The sequence below is a fragment of the Muntiacus reevesi genome, chromosome 4, assembly GCF_963930625.1.
Source record: "Muntiacus reevesi chromosome 4, mMunRee1.1, whole genome shotgun sequence".
Taxonomy (NCBI): domain Eukaryota; kingdom Metazoa; phylum Chordata; class Mammalia; order Artiodactyla; family Cervidae; genus Muntiacus; species Muntiacus reevesi.
In genome coordinates, this window is record NC_089252.1 from 127,128,333 (window position 1) to 127,147,392 (window position 19,060).

General features: G+C 39.1%; 1 protein-coding gene and 2 pseudogenes across 8 annotated transcripts in view; all 3 read right to left on the reverse strand.

Annotated features, from left to right (window-relative positions):
- PPP1R12A (protein phosphatase 1 regulatory subunit 12A) overlaps window positions 1-10,048 on the reverse strand; it is a 156,024-nt gene extending 145,976 nt beyond the window's left edge. For 4 of the 8 annotated variants that reach the window (XM_065934140.1, XM_065934137.1, XM_065934139.1 and 1 more), the window contains exon 1: window positions 9,680-10,047. In XM_065934140.1, the coding sequence (XP_065790212.1) occupies window positions 9,680-9,916 (237 nt within the window). In that variant the 5' untranslated portion in view covers window positions 9,917-10,047. Of the gene's footprint in view, window positions 1-9,227; window positions 9,365-9,679 lie in introns of those variants that run through there. The other 4 variants (XM_065934145.1, XM_065934143.1, XM_065934138.1 and 1 more) reach the window with 3 other exon arrangements.
- Window positions 311-442, reverse strand: LOC136168145 (U2 spliceosomal RNA; annotated as a pseudogene).
- A 4,636-nt stretch (window positions 10,049-14,684) lies between the features above and the next one.
- Window positions 14,685-15,984, reverse strand: LOC136167899 (26S proteasome regulatory subunit 10B pseudogene; annotated as a pseudogene).
- Window positions 15,985-19,060: the final 3,076 nt, after the last annotated feature.

Sequence of the window (19,060 nt, forward strand, 5' to 3'; positions counted from 1 at the left end):
AAATGCAATTAAGAATTGGCTAAAATCAAAGATAGACTCTTTATGACCATGTTCCAATTAAGAATAACCCTTTTAGAAAACACCATTCAATTACTGATAATATTTATTAACCATGATTACCCAGATCTATTTTATTCACCAGATATATCTCCAATGTCTATCATTTTCAAAATTCACAAACTCTCCCCAAAAAGTAAACACCACACAGGATATTCAAAAGAAGCTTCTGGAGCTGAAGCTCCAATAGAAAAGTTCCAGAAATGTTCCAAGCAAAAAGGAAAAATACTAGATTAAGTTTAGAACCATTTAAAATAATTTTGAAGGCTAATAAAATGTATATACTTCAGTTTGTTCACTACAAAGTAAAGGTAACTGATGTGTGTATTTAAACTGATAAGAACAGATACTACACTTGATCTTAGCCAAAAGGCCGAGAAGCGATGATATGTGTATTTAACAGTTATTCCAGGAAACTATACTTTCCCATATGGTTAACTTCTAAAAAGGTGTCAATTCACAAAATTTCTCCTTCGCACTATTCAAGTATTCAAGAAAATGATATGAACTTTCTACAACCTTATCATTTTCTTTTGTTAGGAAACATGTTAAACGTGTATTTTCAGCTCATATGAGTTAATAATCAAGTCAAAGTAACACTTGAGTCAGTGAAGCTCTCTCCCTGTGGAATATCTCCCTCAATGCACATAATACATTTAAATAGATTACCCAAAAGGTGACAGCTGAGGAATGCCTTCATTTCTTTCCATGGTTTCTACTGAATGTAATTTGAAAAATGCCTATATAACACATGACAATGTGGAATGTCTCCACCCATGAAAGAGCATTCAAGTCAAGCAAGCAAACTTAGGGCAGTAACAAAGAGCTCAACTTTGTCTTTTTATGGTTAGCCAGAACAACAATGAAAAGATAAACAACCAAAATACTAATAAGGTAAGAAAAATATTGACATACAGGGATCCAAAGTGAAAGTGTTTTTTAGGGGAAAAATGTGAATAAAATCACTAGAAAATATGAATTAGTTTCTAATGACAGTATGCTAGGGGTTCCATTTCTAGACCAACACTCAATGAGTTGTTTAAAGAAATTCATTTTTTAAAGTATGTTACATAAACTGCTCAAAATTCTACTTATTGGTAATCAGAAACACATTTGTTGCAAGAAAAAAATCTAAGATCCTGCTAAATTCTGATTGTTATAATGGTTACCTTTATACTGTAATTATAAAGTAAATCATCAGTATAAAGATTCCACCTGCAATGCAGGAGACCCTGGTTCAATTCCTGGATCAGGAAGATCCGCTGGAAAAGGGATAAGCTACCCACTCCAATATTCTTGAGTTTCTCGTGTGGCTCAGCTGATAAAGAATCTGCCCACAATGCGGGAGACCTGGGTTCGATCCCTGAGTTGGGAAGATCCCCTGGAGAAGGGAAAGGCTACCACTCCAGTGGGCTTTCCTGGTGGCTCAGAGGTTAAAGCGTCTGCCTCCCATGTGGGAGACCTGGGTTTGATCCCTGGGCCGGGAAGATCCCCTGGAGAAGGAAATGGCAACCCACTCCAGTTTTCTTGCCTGGAGAATCCCATGGAAGGAGGAGCTTGGAGGGCTACAGTCCACGGGGTCACAAAGAGTCGGACACGACTGAGCGACTTAACTAACTAACTAACCAACTAACCACTCCAGTATTCTGGCCTGGAGAATTCCATAGACTGTATAGTCTTCAGTTCATGGGGTCACAGAGTCGGACATGACTGAGTGACTTTTACACACTTTTTCATTAGAATATTTTTAACGTTTGCTAGCTGTTATATTTACTCACACCAACTGTCATCATTTTGTTCTCTATGAACTCTGGTCTTCACAAGATTAGTCTACTGTGTTCATTTTTTTAAAAAAAATCAACATTTACTGTGCACCCGCTAAAATAAAATGCAGACACCAAAGGGGATTTACAGAAAAATGAATCAAAGTTCCCAATTGAAGGAATTCACTACTCTGTCTGGAGATAAGATACACTAACAATAGCAGGTAGTGTGCAAGTGCCAGACTGAGAGTTTAAACAGTAAGGGAAAAGAATTACTGTGCGCCCCAGTGGTCAATGCTTTGAGTTGTGCCTTAACATAAATAAGCTGGGAAATACATTCCAGAGAACGATTGCACATGCAGAGACTTATGCAAATATAAATATGAAACCAGTGGTTCCTACAGAAAGCTTTCACCCATATCCTGAATCTCTTCAGATAAATTTTTTTTGCTCCTTATCGAGTGATCAGGAACAAGGCCCTTGCATCCTGTGACACTGCATGCCATCACCTGTATTCTCTCCCATATCTACCAAATGGAGAACGTCAGGAATAGTTTTGAAATCTGCTCACCTTCAATTACTCTTACTTCATGAAGGAGTATCAAGTACATCTGTTCTCAGTATAGCAATAATCTTACAGATTGATATATGAGTCCCTACTGTCCTTCATTCGGATACTAATCTTTATTTTGTTAAAGTATTTCTTTTATGAAATGATGACGGTAGGTGACAAAGCTGTTTGTTTTTAATGCCCTAACACAACAACAGAAAAATTAGGTTCTCCTCTGTCAGTCATAAAAATAAAAAACAAAAACCATTTTACTGGTCATGAAATGTAAAATTCTGGGAACCAATGACTTGACAGGCAACAAGTAAATCATGTTTCAAATGGTGCTCTCACTCATTATCAACAAGAAAAAAGAAAATTCTATTGCCTTTTCCAAGGAAAGATCTGAAATGTAATTTCGCTAAATTTTGCAAAATCATTTAAGGAACAGAATATTCTTATGACTTGGATATTCCTACTAACTAAAGGCTTCTGATTAAAATCAAACATGATAAATATTTAAAAGTTTTACTAATTCAGAAGTTAATTCAGGTAACTTTACTAGCATTTCATGTAAAGTCTTAAGTCCTAAGTTTAAATACCAATAATCACTGTACAGAAAATTTCAGAAGATTAAGCTAAATGGTGGTGACAAGCTGGTGCTTGCTTTCCTTCTTTAATTATCACTGATAAAGAGTTTACCTATAATTTATATCTTTTCATTGAAAAAGTTGCATGTGTAGGTATGAAACATTTACTATAAATGAGTATATAAAAATGCCTAGAGCATTAGTATAAATTGTTATTAGGATAAAGAAGAGATGTTTAAAGACTAAGTAAACTCTGTTCTTTAAAAAGAGTTCTGTTGCAACTTCCTTTGTACCTTCCCAAAGCACTTATCAAATATTATGCACATAATGGTCAGTGAAAAACAATCTTGGCAGTTCCTAAAATTTAGGATAGATTTTGAGATTAATTTAGATATAGTATTACTGCACTTCAATTACCACAGAAAGCTCTTAAAGTTTTGACTAGCTAAAATAAAACCAGATGAAGAAAAATTCTATGTATACATGTTTCATTTGATTCTCTGCTAATTACCATAGAAAAACTTCCAACTACTAATCATCAACCATAATGACTGAATACTTTCTTCTTCAGACTTAAAGGCCATGTAGTATAGTGTTAACACTTCCCTGACGGTTCAGTGATAAAGAACCCACTTGCCAAGCAGGAGACCAGGGTTCTCTCCCTGGGCTGGGACGATCCCCTGGAGAAGGAAAGGGTGACCGCCCCAGTACTAGTGTCTGGGAAACCCCACGGACAGAGAAGCGTGGCGAGTTACTGCCCCTGGGGCTGCAGAGTCGGACACGACTTAACCACGAAGCAGTCACAGAACAGTGTTAAATAAGTCTGGGCTCTTATATACCTGTGTCAGCCAAGCTCTGCCATTTATTAACTTGGTAACCTTGAACAAGAGAAAAAGGATTTGTAAGAATTAAGTGAGATACTGGTTATAAAACTATCATAGTATTTCACAAGTAACAAATCCTCAGCAAATGTTCACTAGCCAATCCCCCTTCTCAATGCAACACTGAGATAATGTAACACTACATAGTCAACTGCAACTTAGAAGAAACTCAAAATGACTGACGGAGATCTTAAACTTTTCAAGAAGATATATGCCAACACTGCATTTACCAAAATGATTATGGAGCACCCCCATGCCCCCATCCCCCCAAACTTTCAAAAGAAAAGTGGAGTGAAAACTACAATTTTCAGCAGGCAGAAAGGTAAAGAAAATAGCAACTCTGGGAAAAGTCAAGAAGTAACATGTTACAGAAGTAACAAAACAATGTTTCTGTATCTTACCTCCCTCCAAAGGTTTCTAAGGGTTTCTGTTTTTTTTAATCACCTAACGAAAGTTTTTAAAGTACATCTCCTATGTGAACAGGACTGTAAGATGTGGTAAGAAACAGATAATCAAAAAAACTTTTTTCCTCTATTCCATCTAATGTTTCTACCTAGCTACACTAGAAAATGCTCAGTCACAGCTTGCAATCACACTGTAGCTGAAAGCACATGAAAGATGGTCTTGGTTATGACACTGCAAAGTCAGACCACAAAACTGTTGCCAGGAAGTGCAAAGGCATCAGCTGCAGAGAAGGCATTGTAACAGCAGCGCTGTGGGCACTGGTGATCTACCAGCATACCCCATATATGGCTAGGGTTTTCCATTTATTTGCAGGAAGTGAGGGGCCAGTTCAGGGTTAGCTTTGTTTAGGTTTTATTTTTTATGGTTAGGATGTTTTCAATAAAAGGTCCGAAGAGAAATAAGCAACTTAAGTTACGTAGAAAAAGTACACTGTACTTTTTAAAACACAGATTTTAATATTGATTATAAGGGATCCAACAGATTCTTCCAACATCTTACTATTCCTCACCAAAAAATAGTAGGTAAACAATTATAAACTCTACATTCAGTTTTAAAGAGATTTCTCATATATAACAATTATACTATTTTCTAACAAGGGACTCTATCAGCTACTTCCAGTCTCTTTTCCTTTTGGTTGGAAAACCCTTTAAGTAGCCCCATTAGAATACTATTTAAAAGAGAGTTACATTTCAGATTATGATTCAGTGAAAATGGCCTGGCTGAGACGATTAAGCACTTCAGAAAACACCACACAAAAGTATTTCTTTTACTGATTTCAAGAGGGGAGGTCACATATTTCTCAAAGAAGCTTCAAATGGCTCTTCTAGAAGTAGATAAAATTCATATTTTAAGAGCAAAGGGATGCAATATTAAACTTATCTCCAAGTCTGTCTGTACTTAAAAGTAAACTATTTTAAAATTATAATAGCATAGAACATGGATTTAATTCTATTCTGTAGTATTCTGCCATAGGACCTAGTTCAGATCTTTATAAAAAAGGTAGCAAATTAATTTATAACTAAAGTGAGTATTTTTCTATCTCTTAATCAACAGGTAAATTGGTTTAGGGTACTTTTTTAATAGGAAGAAGGTTAATATTTTAGAAGGTTTTAAATCTCAAGATATTAAAAATATCTGTTGAGAAGACTGACAAATTCAACCATGTGCTAGAATTATACTCTTAAGTATCTGGGTGTGAATGTTTGAATGATTTTATGACACACAAATAACTATAAACTTCCTATCTATGGCATGAGGTAAAAGATAAAATTCATCGTTCTTTAGTGAGCGCCTACTATGTGCCAGGATGTGGAAATATAAAATGTGGAAGACTGGGTCCTTACAGTTGCCCACAGGGAAGACAAAATTCAAAACACACACTACTCTGTAAGAAACAGTTTAACAGCAGCAAAAAGCAAAACATAAGGTACAATGAGCATCCCAAAGGAGAGTCTGTCCAGTGAAACAGTATCACACAAACTCAAAGGACAGAAAGAGCATTTCTGGATGGCAACTCAGTTGCACCTTGAAGAAGGACCAGGATTTTGACTGGCAAAGAGGGAGTGAGTATAGTGGTGGAAAAGGCAAGACCATAGATACAGAAGTAAAAAAAGTAAAAGATGTAACACAGTGGAGATACATCAGGTATAAGTAAATAGTGAAACACTTTAAATCTGAATTTATGGAGAGGAGAGACACAATCGAAATGGTACTGTTAAAAGATGAATGTGATAGCAGCATGAATGCTGGACTGGATCGACCACGGAGAAGAGGCAGGGAAAGCAATGAGGCTGTTACTGTACTCTAGGTATAAAGGTAATAAAGGTATGACCTAGATTGATAGCAAGACTGGCAAGAATTGATGAAAAGGCAGTTATGAATACTGACTGGATATATGAAGGCAAGGGGATAAGTAGATAATAATTAAAATGTTTAAAGCTTAATCTAGAGATTAATGACATGATTATCATCAACAGATGCATCAATGAAAATAGGCTTGGTGAAGAAAGAAAAAATATCATTTCAGGTTGAATATAAAGAAATTCCTGATACTGATGTAAATAAGTAGTTACCATTTTATGGCAAAGGGGGTAGACCTCTATTGACTATATCTCTACTTGAAGATATATTTTAAAATATAAAATCACAATATATTAAATAATATTTTACTTAACACTGTGTCATCAGCCAAAAAATGGAAATGAAGTATTGGAGCTCTGCAAGCAATGTCTGAACTGGAAAATGACTTGGAAGTCACAGATACAGAGGAAGCAGAAACCAAAAGGCTAAACTCAAACTGTTAGAAGAAATCTCAGTGTTACATTTTATACATACCAGTATCAATAAGATTCAGCAATAAAGCATTCTACAGAAAACTATTATTACTCTCCTAAAACCTTTATAAAGCATACTGAAATATAGATACAGATCATATAGTATAAAACTCTACCAGTTAGGTCTTAAATCAAAGCCGAGTACTGCCCGCTAGTAAAAATGAAAATCTACTGTAGACCTCAGTTCTAGAATATCAGAAGTTTATATCATAACTTCAATACTGTTTTCTAGCTACTGGAGGGGTTAGGGAAAGGGGAGCTATTCCAGAGACCAATGTAGGAAATTTGTAGAAAACTCTGTCTTTTCTGCTATAATAAATGACCTATTTTTATACTCCCTAAAAAGATGAAAACTGATTATCTTTTGTAACTTCTAATGAGAAAGAACATTCAACCAATTAAAGAAATTTTTTAATATATGGTATTCACATTAAGATGGAAGTAAAATATTAAATTAAGAAGTGTATTTGTGGGCTGTAAAGTTCCTAAAACTTTTCTCCTGGCAGTGAAATTTAACACAATTGATCAAAATCAAAAATGTAAATGAACAGTCCAAAAGACTAACCAATAATCAATCTAGTAAAAAACCATTCTGGCTGTTCTATGCACTTTCAAGAGGTTAAATTAAAAAAAAAAAAATTATTCAAGGGCTATTTAACAAATCAATGGGTCAATTTTAGGTTTTGCAATTTAAGTATTTAAAGCAATCAATATTCAAGAGATTGTAAAGGTTAACATTTTCCTGTGATTATTTTTTTAAAGAGTTTTATCTATCACCTTTCACTATCTGTTGTTCTGAATTTGCCCAAAGCGAACTCCTTGTTCTGTCAGAAAGGCAAAAAAAGTACAAGAGTTAATCAAAGAAATGAGGGTGGAGAAAACATAATGAAAATTTTAATGCTTAATATTTTAAGACTTTGGCTTCACTAAGTTAAGGAATGTGCAAATACATACATTACAAAAAGATATTATGCAAATAGCGTAAACTTGGAAACTTCTGCTTAAGCCTTTGTCAGCTAAAACAAAATATCTAATAAAGACAACACCTATATAATGCCAAACTAACCACTGAATTCAGTTAATCAGGAAGATACTGATAAGTACGATAATTCTTGCAACATGTCCAAATTTAGAGGAGAAAATAAAAAAACTCTAAGAATCCTGCCGGATATATTTTCTCTACATAAAATCAATAGGAACATAGTATTAAAATTTTCCCCCTTCCTCCAGATGTTGGGTTCGTCAACATCTGTCATAATTTTACATTTCTATAGAACAATTTTAATAAAACATACTATCATTAATCTGTCTTTCTGAATTAATTCCATACTAAACCATGTAAATTACACTTGAAAGAAATTCGGAAAGATTCATCTTACATAATTATCATTTCTAATACCAAAAGTTTCTTTCAACATTATGTTTTTAGAATCTAGAGTTATGCTATAGCTTAAAATAAACCAGTCAAACAAAAAGGTTGTTTTACATTAGACGCTAAACTAATGGAACAGATAGAGAGCTAAAGACCACGCTGTCTTTTTACTGGGTGCCACATGCTAAATTCCAGATTTGTCCTGCAATTTGTCAGTCATTATAGTTCATCCAGGCAACTTGTAAACAAAGGCTATAAGCCAAGTTTGATATGAGAATTCAATTAAATAAAACTTAAAACGGTCATCATTCACTAAACAGGAAACTGTAAAAAGGAAAAATGCCACCACACACCTCTTTTATAAAAGCAGCAAAGTAATATGCATGAAATATCAAGGCATAAGTTTCACCCTCCCAAACAAGTTTTTGTTACAGTATTCATCGAAATAAAGCTAGAATCTTTCCACCTATTAGCAAGACAACTTTGACTTAGTTTACAAGTCTTTTTCATTGTAAGGGGAAGCTATAGCTGTAAAGTTGTTTTCCAGTCATTCCAAGTTGCTCACTAAGAAAATGTGAAGAGTTTATGTTTTGACACCTATTACCCTCACTGAAAAATTGCTTTTTATGCAGAACTCTACGTGGTTGTGTTGCTTTTGGCCTGTTAAAGGCAAAGCAACATTATCTCTGGATTGCCAATAGTTTCTCCTTATTTGGCTAACATTGAGAGATCCCAATCAGACTACTATAAAACTTTAACATGCACAAAGCATCCATTTTGAGAAAACTTCGTGACCAGCTTTCTTTTTTCCCACCCCCACTTCCAAAGAAAAACCAGAGCTTGGAAACCGGCTTTGAAAAGACTGCCTCGTATTTATTCTTCTCTTTCTAACCCCAACGCACACTCCAGGAACTGGGGCCAAAGGATCTCTGACACTGCGGCAAACTCGACTAGGAGTAAGACTCTTCCGTACGTTCCGGTCCCGCGATGGACAAACCCTTTTAGAACGCTTCCTTACACTACCCACTTTCATACTCTCCCTTTCAGCCGGTGCAGATCAGCTAATTACACCGTTTCCCCCTCCCCGGTGACCAAGAGTAATAAAGGAGAAAACAGGAAACCGTCCGATCGGGGCACTCGGCTTAGGGCGCTTGATTACTATTATTATCATCACCATTTGCAATCAAGTCCTAAAAACTACAATAAATCCAAAGCCCACCTAACAAGCCAAAGACGTCCTTCTACCCAAGTGTCCCCAGGGCCTCTAGTTCGTCGTTTTCTTCACCATCCTCCGTCCCCCTGGACGATCACCGAGGTCGGGGACCCAGGCACAACCCCACTACACCGCTCCCCATCTCGACCCCAAATCCCAGACCCAGGTCCACAAATGGCCCTGGGGCCCCAACCTGACCACAGGCCCGTTTCCCCTCGGCCCCGGAAATCGCCCGTTCCCTTACTCCACCACCAACCGGTCTGAAGGGGGCCTCAAGCCTAGAGCCCTCCCTCCACCAGCTCTCTCCCTCCCTCCTTCGCGGGAAGCCGCCCCCTCACCCCGCGGCAGGGAGTCTCCCGCCGCCCCCAGCCTCTGGAGACCAGGAGCGGAGGAGAGGCCCGAGCGGGAGGCCGACGAGGACTCGCAGGGTCGGGAGAGCGGCGGCGGGGCGCACAGACCTGGTGCAGGGCAGTGAGTCCGTCCACATTGGCGTAATTGATGTCGGCGCCGCGATGCAGCAGCTTGAGAACCTCGTCCGTGTCGCCGCTGGAGCAAGCAGCCAGGAAGACGGCGCCATCATCGAACTTCACCTTGGTCTTCTGGCGCTTCACCACAGGAGGCTCGAGGTCCGTCTCGGAGCCGATCCAGCGCTTCAGCTGCTCGTTCCGCTTCTGCTTCGCGTCCGCCATCTTCATCCCCTCTCCTGCCGCCGGGTCTTCTTATCGCGAGGGGGGGAAGGGGGAGGCGGAGAGGGAAGAGAGGGGAGGCACGGGGTGTGTGACTGTTTCTATGAGTGCGGCCAAAGGAGGGCTGGGAACAGGAGGAGACGCTCGAGACTTCCAGTATCCCACAGAGCACTGGGGCGGCGCGCCCGGCCGAACGGACCTCCCTTCCTACCTCAGAAGCCCTCCCGCCCCCGGCCCGGCCCGGCCACCCGTCACCGGCGGCCAATCTAACGTAACTTCGCGAGATCCGGGCAGGGAGGCGCCCTTCGGCCAGTGCGCATGCGCTCTGGGCCTGTGCCCGCCCCAGGAAGAGCGCTCCCGCGAACTGCAGCAGGGGCGGCCAGGCCACCGGAGGGAAGCGGGTGTGGTCCTGGTCGCCCGGGCGGCTGGGGCTGGGACCGACCTGGAAGGGCGGAGACAGGGAAGGAAGGTTGTCCTGCCCGGCTGAGAGCTCCTGGGCTTCCAGAGGCCAACCGGCGGGCCGGAGTGCGGCCCTGCGGGACGGGCCTGCTTCCTGGGCTGTCTCGGCTAGGCCGAGTCGTTTCCTCAGGGCGGAGGATTTTCCTATTGGTTGCGTTGTTTGAATGGAATGGAGGCTAGATAGATAGGTCGTGAGTTAAGCGCTAGTGATTTCCCTTTCTAAGGAACTCACAGGAACTTTTAAAAGCGGAGTCTGTGTGTCGAGGTCTTTGGTAGTAGTTACACCAGATACCAGATCTCAGCCCAAGGTGACCGCCTGGTGACAAGGGTTGACCTGCAGTGTATTGCAGTGGCTTTCTGCCAGCCTCCACCTAAAGAAACGTCTTTCTTCCTATGCTTGTTTTTTCTTGCTTTGGGGTGTATGTATGTGTGTTGGGGGGGTAGGGTTTTTTTGTTTTATTCTCTGACGCGTATTTTGGGTTCTCGTTCCCTTCAATTCTTTAATCTTATCTACCCCTATCTTTGAGTTTAGCGCAGCCTTGTTACTGGTCCTGACCTTTGAAGGGATTTCTGGTTCCTGCTCCATTGCTTTCTAAGGATGGATAAAGACCCAACTGCTTCTAGAGTTCAAAAGGAATATTAATATTACGCAATTGATTTAACCAGTTTTTATTGAATACTTACTATGAGCCAGTCATTCTAGGCACTGGCGATATAATGGCGATAACAACGTACTTAAACCACCTTTTGAGGTCACGTGTTCAAAATACTTTATAGTTTGTCATAATCATAAAAAAGGCTTTTAAACTGTCCTGTATGACACCCTCCCCCCACACACATGGTTTGTAACAAATACTAGTGTCTTTTGAGCCATGTATTTGTAATCACCGATACTTTTCTAAACAATACAGTGTTTTTATTATTTTCTAGAGCATTTAGACCAAAATAAGACAAGTCACAGAAGCTTTTCATTGAATGGAAGTTGAGGGAACATCTAGACTGAGTCCTTGAACTAATTGACTTACCGAATTTTCCTCAGTAGCGGGATTAGGAGTCCTTCAGGAAATATTATGTACCTGTACTAGGTTAGGCATTGTTCTAGATGCTGGAGATACAACTGTGAACAACTCTGTGTGTGTGCGTGTGTGTTGTGTGTGCACGCGAGCACTTAGTTGCTCAATGGTGTCCCGCTGTTTGCCCCCCATTGACTGTAGTCCACCAGGTTCCTCTGTCCTGGGTAGCATTTCCTTCTCCACTGGATCCTCTCTCCCCGGGATGAAACTTGTGTCTCCTGCATTGCAGGAGGATTCTTCAGGGTCTGAACCACCACTTTTAAATGAACAATTAAGCTGCTCTTATTCTCCAGTAGGCTAAAGTAGACTACTTTTTCTCCAGTAGTAGTTGTAGTAGTCTACAGAGTAGACTATTTGTTCTCCAGTAGACTATTTGTTGTTGTTGTTGTTTAGTTGCGGTGTCGGACTCTTGGGACCCCAAGGACTGTAGCCTGCCAGGCTCCTCTGTCCTTGGGATTTTCAGCCAAAAATACTGGAGTGGTTTGCCATTTCCTTCTCCAGAGGATCCTCTCCCAGGGATAGAACAGGCATCTCCTGTATTGGCAGGCAGATTCGTTACCACTGTGCCTCCAGGGAAGCCCCTAGAAGACTACCTTGTATTGTATTACTGTGTGTATTAGTTGCTCAGTGGTGCCCGACTCTGCAATTCCATGGACTGTAGCCTACCAGGCTCCTCTGTCCATGGGATTCTCCAGGCAAGAATACTGATGTGGATTGCCATTTCCTACTCCAGGGGCTCTTCCCCACCCAGGGATCAAACCTGGGTCTCCTGCATAGCAGGCAGATTCTTTACCATCTGAGCCACCAGGGAAGAAGACTGCCTTACAGGTTATCATTTTCAGAAATAAAAATGAGTAAATGGCGATTAGGAAACCACCTGCCTATAAGACCAAATTTTCTGAACAGTAATTACTAGACAATACTAATAGAACCCAAGCGAGGATAATACTATTTCTTCCAAAAGTATTGTAGAAATAGAAAGTGAGTGTAACAGACCTAAAATACACCAATGATAATATCAGACCTTTGACTAGCACTAAAATAGGGAATTCCTATCCACTTAAAAAACTCCAGAATACAGTTCTTAGAATAAAAGAAAAGAATTCGAGGATTGCCTTTTCAGATCTTCTATCTACCTAGAAAAATTGACAGCTTATCTTTACTATTTCCCAAGAATGTTATGGTCTATTTGGTAGCTCTTAAAAGTACCCTGAAATATAGATTGGTATCTCAAGCTTTGATTTGGGCAAGAGTTTGGTGGGAAGTATGATATTTCTGATTCAGATGCTTAACTTCAAAATGTAAAGTTAATAAGTGAAACTAGTTTATTAATAAACTGAATAGTTAAGTATCAGTTCCCAAAGGCTATCAGTCAAAAACAAAACAAAATAAAAACCCACCTGGGCTATTAATACATGAAAAGTTCACTGAAGTTAGCTTTCCTTCTCCAGCTCTTAAGGGTCACGAAGTTCTGTGTTAATCTCATTGGAAGTGCTGTCAAACTGTCACCTGTTTGCCTTTTTAGGTAATTTTTTTTTTAATTTTTTGAATTAATGATAGAGTAGCTTGCTCCTTGGAATAAAAGCTATGACCAACCTAGACAGCATATTAAAAAGCAGAGACATTATTTTGCCAACAAAGGTCCGTCCAATCAAAGCTATGGTTTTGCAGTAGTCAGGTATGGATGTGAGAGTTGGACTATAAAGAAGCTGAGCACCAAAGAATTGATGCTTTTGAAACTGTTGTGTTGGAGAAGACTCTTGAGAGTCCCTTGGATTGCAAGGAGATCCAACCAGTTCATCCTAAAGGAAATTGGTCCTGAATGTTCATTGGAAGTACTGATGCTGAAGCTGAAACTCCAATACTCTGGCCACCTGATGAGAACTGACTCATTTGAAAAGACCCTGATGCTGGGAAACATCGAAGGCGGGAGGAGAAGGGGTTGACAGAGAATGAGATGGTTGAATGGCATCACCAACTCAATGGACATGAGTTTGAGTAAATTCCAGGAGTTTGTGATGGACAGGGAGGCCTGGCGTGCTGCAGTTCATTGGTTGTAAAGAGTTGGACATGACTGAGCGACTAAATTGACTGAAGATCCACCACTAACTCCAGAAAAGAGAAAACTTTAAAAATTTTTTTATTTATTTTTAATCAGAGGATAATTGCTTTACAGTGTTGTATTGGATTTTCGAATCAGTCACAACTGTATATATATATATGTGTGTGTGTGTATATATATATCTCCTCCCTCTGGAGTCTCCTTCCTACCCCACCTTCCATTTCATCCCTCTAGGTCATCACTGAGCACCACGCTGGGCTCTCTGTGTTATATAACAGCTTCCTATGAGCTATATTACACATGATAGTATATATATGTCAATGCTACTTTCTAAATTCATCCCATCCTCTCCTTTGCCCACTGTGTCCAGAAGTCCATTCTCTACATTTAATAGCTCATCAGTACCTTTTCTCTATAGATTCTGTATATATGCATTAATATATAATATTTGTTTTTCTATTCTGACTTCACTGTGTATAACAAGCTCCAGGTTCACCCACCTCAGTTTAGCTGATTCACATTTGTTCCTTTTTATGGCTGAGTAATATTCCACTGTATATATGTACTACAACTTCTTTACCCATTCATCTGTCAGTGGACATCTAGATTGCTTCCTTGCCTTGGCTATGGTAAGCTGTGCTGCCATAAACATTGGGATGTATGTATCTTTTTGAATTATGGCTTTCTCAGGGTATATGGTAGTTTTATTCCTAGTTTTTAAAGGAATCTCCATACTGTTCTCCATGGTGTCAGTTTGTGTTTATAGACTTTTTTCATGATAACCATTCTGTTTGGTGTGAGGTAATAGCTCATTGCAGTTTTGACTTGCATTTCTCTAATAATGAGTGACACTGAGCATCTTTTCATGTGTTTATTGACCTTCTATATGTCTTCTTTGGAGAAATATGTCTTTAGGTCTTCCACCCATTTTTTTTATTGCATTGTTTATATTTCCGATATTAAGTTGCATGAGCTGCTGTGTATTTTGGAGATTAATCCTTTGTCAGTTGCATTGTTTGCAATTATTTTCTCCCATTCTGAGGGTTTTCTTTTCACCTTGTTTATAGTTTCCTTTGCTGTGCAAAAGGTTTTACGTTTAATTATGCCCCATTTGTTTGTTTTTGTTTTTAAGAAAAGGCAAAACTTTTTTTTTATTCATACACATTTTATTCATATGCTATTAATGAGATCATTGCCAATACATACATTATTTTCCTTAACTTTTAAAAAATTAAGCCAATAGATATCATGCAGCCATCAAAAACCTTACAGTAAATTACACAGGTTTGTAGTCCAATTTAGACTCTAGCTTCTTAGAATCAGCCACTTTCCTGACTGCTTTCATGAAGTCTTCCTATACTACAAAATCATGATCACTAAGAATTGCAAACATACCTGCTTCAGTGAAAACATTTCTTAGGTCTGCTCCATTAAAGCCATCTGAAAGCTTCACAATTGCTTCATAATCTATTTCACCATGCTTTGTAATGGGACCTGCATGGATTTTCAATATATCTAACCTTGCTTGTTCGTTTGGTAAATCAATATGTATTTTTCTATCTAATCTGCCTGGATGAAGCAAAGCAGGATCCATTGTATCTGTTGGTAGCCATGATCATTTTAACTCTTTCCAGAGTATCAAATCCATCCATTTGTTTCAGTAGCTCCATTAAAGTCCTCTGAATCTCTCTATCAGCTGAAGTACCCTCAGAAAACCAACGACCACCAATAGCATCTATTTCATCCATAAAAATGATACATGACTGATGGTCCCTGGCATAATTAAACATTTCTCTGATCAAACGAGCACTTTCACTAATGTACTTGTCTACTGTAGAACTAGATACAACCTTTAAGAAATTGCAATCCAGCTGTCTAGCCACATCTCATGCCAAGAGTGTTTTTCCGGTACCTGGTGGTTCATATAACAAACAGCCTTTGGGAGGAATTATTCCTACACGCTGGAATAATTCTGGGTTTGTAAGAGGTAATTCTATTACCTCTCTTAATTCCCGAATCTGTTCTGAGAGCCCTCCAATCTCAGAATAAGAAACATTCCCAGGGTCCTCATGAGACATGTTGTAAACCAATGGATCCACTTCTCTTGGCAATTATCTCATGATAGTTAGTGTAGTCATATCCAAAGCAACTCTTGTTCCTGGCTTCAGCTTACTTTTGTCAAGCTGTCGACGACAACCCACAACATATCTGAGTCTATTTGTAGCTTTAACAATGAATTTTTCTTCAGTTAACTACTTAAGTACTTCACCCACAATCTGCCCAACACTTTGTAGAGCCTTCAGATCATTTTCACATTTTTCAGACTGCTTGGTAAGTTCTTTTAATTGTTCCCTTAACTCCTTGAGACGGCCGTCAATTTCTTTGTGCTCTAGCAGTTTCTTGTGGTAGTCCTGAAGGGCCTTATCTCTAGGGTCCGCCATGATGAGAAGCCATCGCTCATAGGGGATGCTGGGAATGGCCATCAAGGTAAAACTTTTTATTTAAAACACAACACAAAGCTAGTCACTTCAAATTAGCTTAATAGCTGAATGAGCTTAATTTATCTAAGCAGAAGAAGAAATTGAAGAAATGCAAATATTTTCATTTATTAATGGCCTTTAAGTAGATTGGATTGTGAAGATACTCTTCAGTTCTTTTAAAGCAATTTAGACATTAAAATAGAAGTTCAAATTACACTGTATTTATTAACTGCTGAATGTTTTCCTTTGTTGCTGCAAATCATTAATAATATTGGAGTCTTTAGTTATTACATTGAGGATATTTTCAGTAGAGGATCTGTACTTATCTTTTTCAAGACTTAAGTACACTACCAATATCCCCTTAGTTCAGTTCAGTCACTCAGTCATGTCTCACTCTTTGCGACCCCATGGACTGCAGCATGCCAGGCTGCCTGTCTGTCAGCAATTCCCGGAGTTTATGCAAACTCATGTCCATTGAGTCAGTGATGCCACCCAATCATCTCATCCTCTGTTGTCACCTTCTCCTCCTGCCTTCAATCCTCCCCAGCATCAGGGTCTTTTCCAGTGAGTCAGTTCTTCACATGAGGTGGCCAAAGTATTAGAGTTTCAGCTTCATCAGTCCTTCCAAATGAATAATCAGGACTGAGCTCCTTTAGGATGGACTGGTTGGATCTCCTTGCAGTCTAAGGGTCTCTCAAGAGTCTTCTCCAACACCAAAGTTCAAAAGCATCAATTTTTCAGCGCTCAGCTTTTGTTTTACTCCAACTGTCACATGCATACATGACTCCTGGAAAAACCATAGCTTTGACTAGATGGGCCTTTATTGGCAAAGTAATGTCTCTGCTTTTTAATTTGCAGTCTAGGTTGGTCATAACTTTCCTTCCAAGGAGCACGCGTCTTTTAATTTCATGGCTGCAGTCAGCATCTGGAGTGATTTTGGAGTCCAAAAAAATAAAGTCTGTCACTGTTTCCACTGTTTCCCCATCTGTTTGCCATGAAGTGATGGGACCAGATGCCATGATCTTAGTTCTGAATGTTGAGTTTTAAGCCAACTTTTTCACTCTCCTCTTTCACTTTCATCAAGAGGCTCTTTAGTTCTTCACTTTTGCTGCAATGTGATGTCATCCGAATATCTGAGGTTATTGATATTTCTCCTGCCAATCTTGATTCCAGATTGTGCTTCATCCAACCCAACGTTTCTCATGATGTACTCTGCATATAAGCTAAATAAGCAGGATGACAATATATAGCCTTGATGTACTCCTTTTCCTATTTGGAAGCAGTCTGTTGTTCCATGTCCAGTTCTACCTGTTGTTTCCTGACCTACATACAGATTTCTCCAGAGGCGGTTCAGGTGGTCTGGTATTCCCATCTCTTTAAAAATTTTCCACAGTTTGTTGTGATCCACACAATCAAAGGTTTTGGCACAGTCAATAAAGCAGAAGTAGATGTTTTTCTGAAATTTACTTGTTGATTATCAACTTGAAGAGATTTTAATTAAATCATAAAATTTAAATAGTCACACTCATGCAAACCTTAAATTTTTTTTTTCCTGTTTTCTCTCTGTACAACTCTCTCTACCATTATCTAAAGAGTCCATGGGACTTCCCTGACAGTGTAGTGATTAAGACTCCTTGCCTCCAGCACAGAGGGCATAGGTTTGATCCCTGATCAGGGAACTAAGATACCACATGCTTCAAATCATGGCCAATATATAAATAAAGAGTCCATATAATATGATAATATGCTCACAGTCAAGTTTACTATTAGCAAAATAACAAAAAAATGTAATAATGTAGATTGCTCCAACATCTGGGAAGAATGTTTGCATGTGTGAGCTCCATCTTGAAACACTAACATTTAGTTGAAGGATTTATTCAAATGTCCTTCAACTGAAATCTTGGGGAAATCTTCTAAATTCCTCCGGATCCCAGAATGTAAAAAAAAAGGACAGAGTAAAATATTAGTAAGAAGAAACATGTACAGGTCACAGATGACATCACCGGTAAAGACTCTGCTCAGTGGGAGAAGGCGAGGGTGGGATATTTCGAGAGAACAGCATCCAAACATGTATATTATCTATAGTGAAACAGATCACCAGCCCAGGTTGGATGCATGAGACAAGTGCTCGGGCCTGGTGCACTGGGAAGACCCAGAGGGATTGGGTAGAGAGGGAGGTGGGAGAGGGGATCGGGATAGGGAACACATGTAAATCCATGGCTGATTCATGTCAATGTATGGCAAAAACCACTACAATATTGTAAAGTAATTCGCCTCCAACTAATAAATGAAAAAAAAAAAAAAGACTCTGCTCAATTTTGGCAGGTGGGAATGATACCAGCTTCATGTGGTTATTTTAAGATTAAATGAATAATATATATTAGAAAGAAAAAAGTTGAGATTTTGTTTTCTTGTATTTGCCTCTTCTCCATCCCTACATTTAAGCTGATAGCAACTCTACTTCCTTGCCTCAGGGGATGTTTGTGGCAAGGAAGAAAGCAGAAGTTGCTTTCAAAACACTTTCCTTCCTAGCTTGAAGTGACCACCCCAAATATCTGTTGAATTACATTTAGGGCCAGTAATCTGGATTAAGAATCTGGTTTAAAGTAGTGTACTAGGTGGCTAGGAATTTGTTAAAGCTATATTTGCATAGTATTATAGATCAATATAAGTAGGAACATTTCTAAATTTACTTTTATTCTGACTTCTAAAAAATGTTATTTCCTAATATTATGTAATTTATTTCTATTTAGGTGGAGAAAGGGGAATCAAGCAAAGGGATTCTCCCAAACCACTTTTTGGTGCTTCTGTGGAAAACAAAGATTTCATTGAGAATGAACTGTGATGCCTAAGCTAAAAGGATGGGAAAGAAGTCAGTGGGCTTCTAGAGCAATGGGATATGCTCCCTGATCCCTGAAAGTGTCCCTAGAATGTGACAAGATTTCAGAGTGAATGGCTGAACGCTGCAGTCAACCTAAGCCTGGAACTCCCACTACTCAAACGTAGGTGTGCTTGGCTTGTTCTGTGCTGTGGTCTGAATGTTTATGTCCCCTCAAAATTCATATTGTGAAATCCCAAT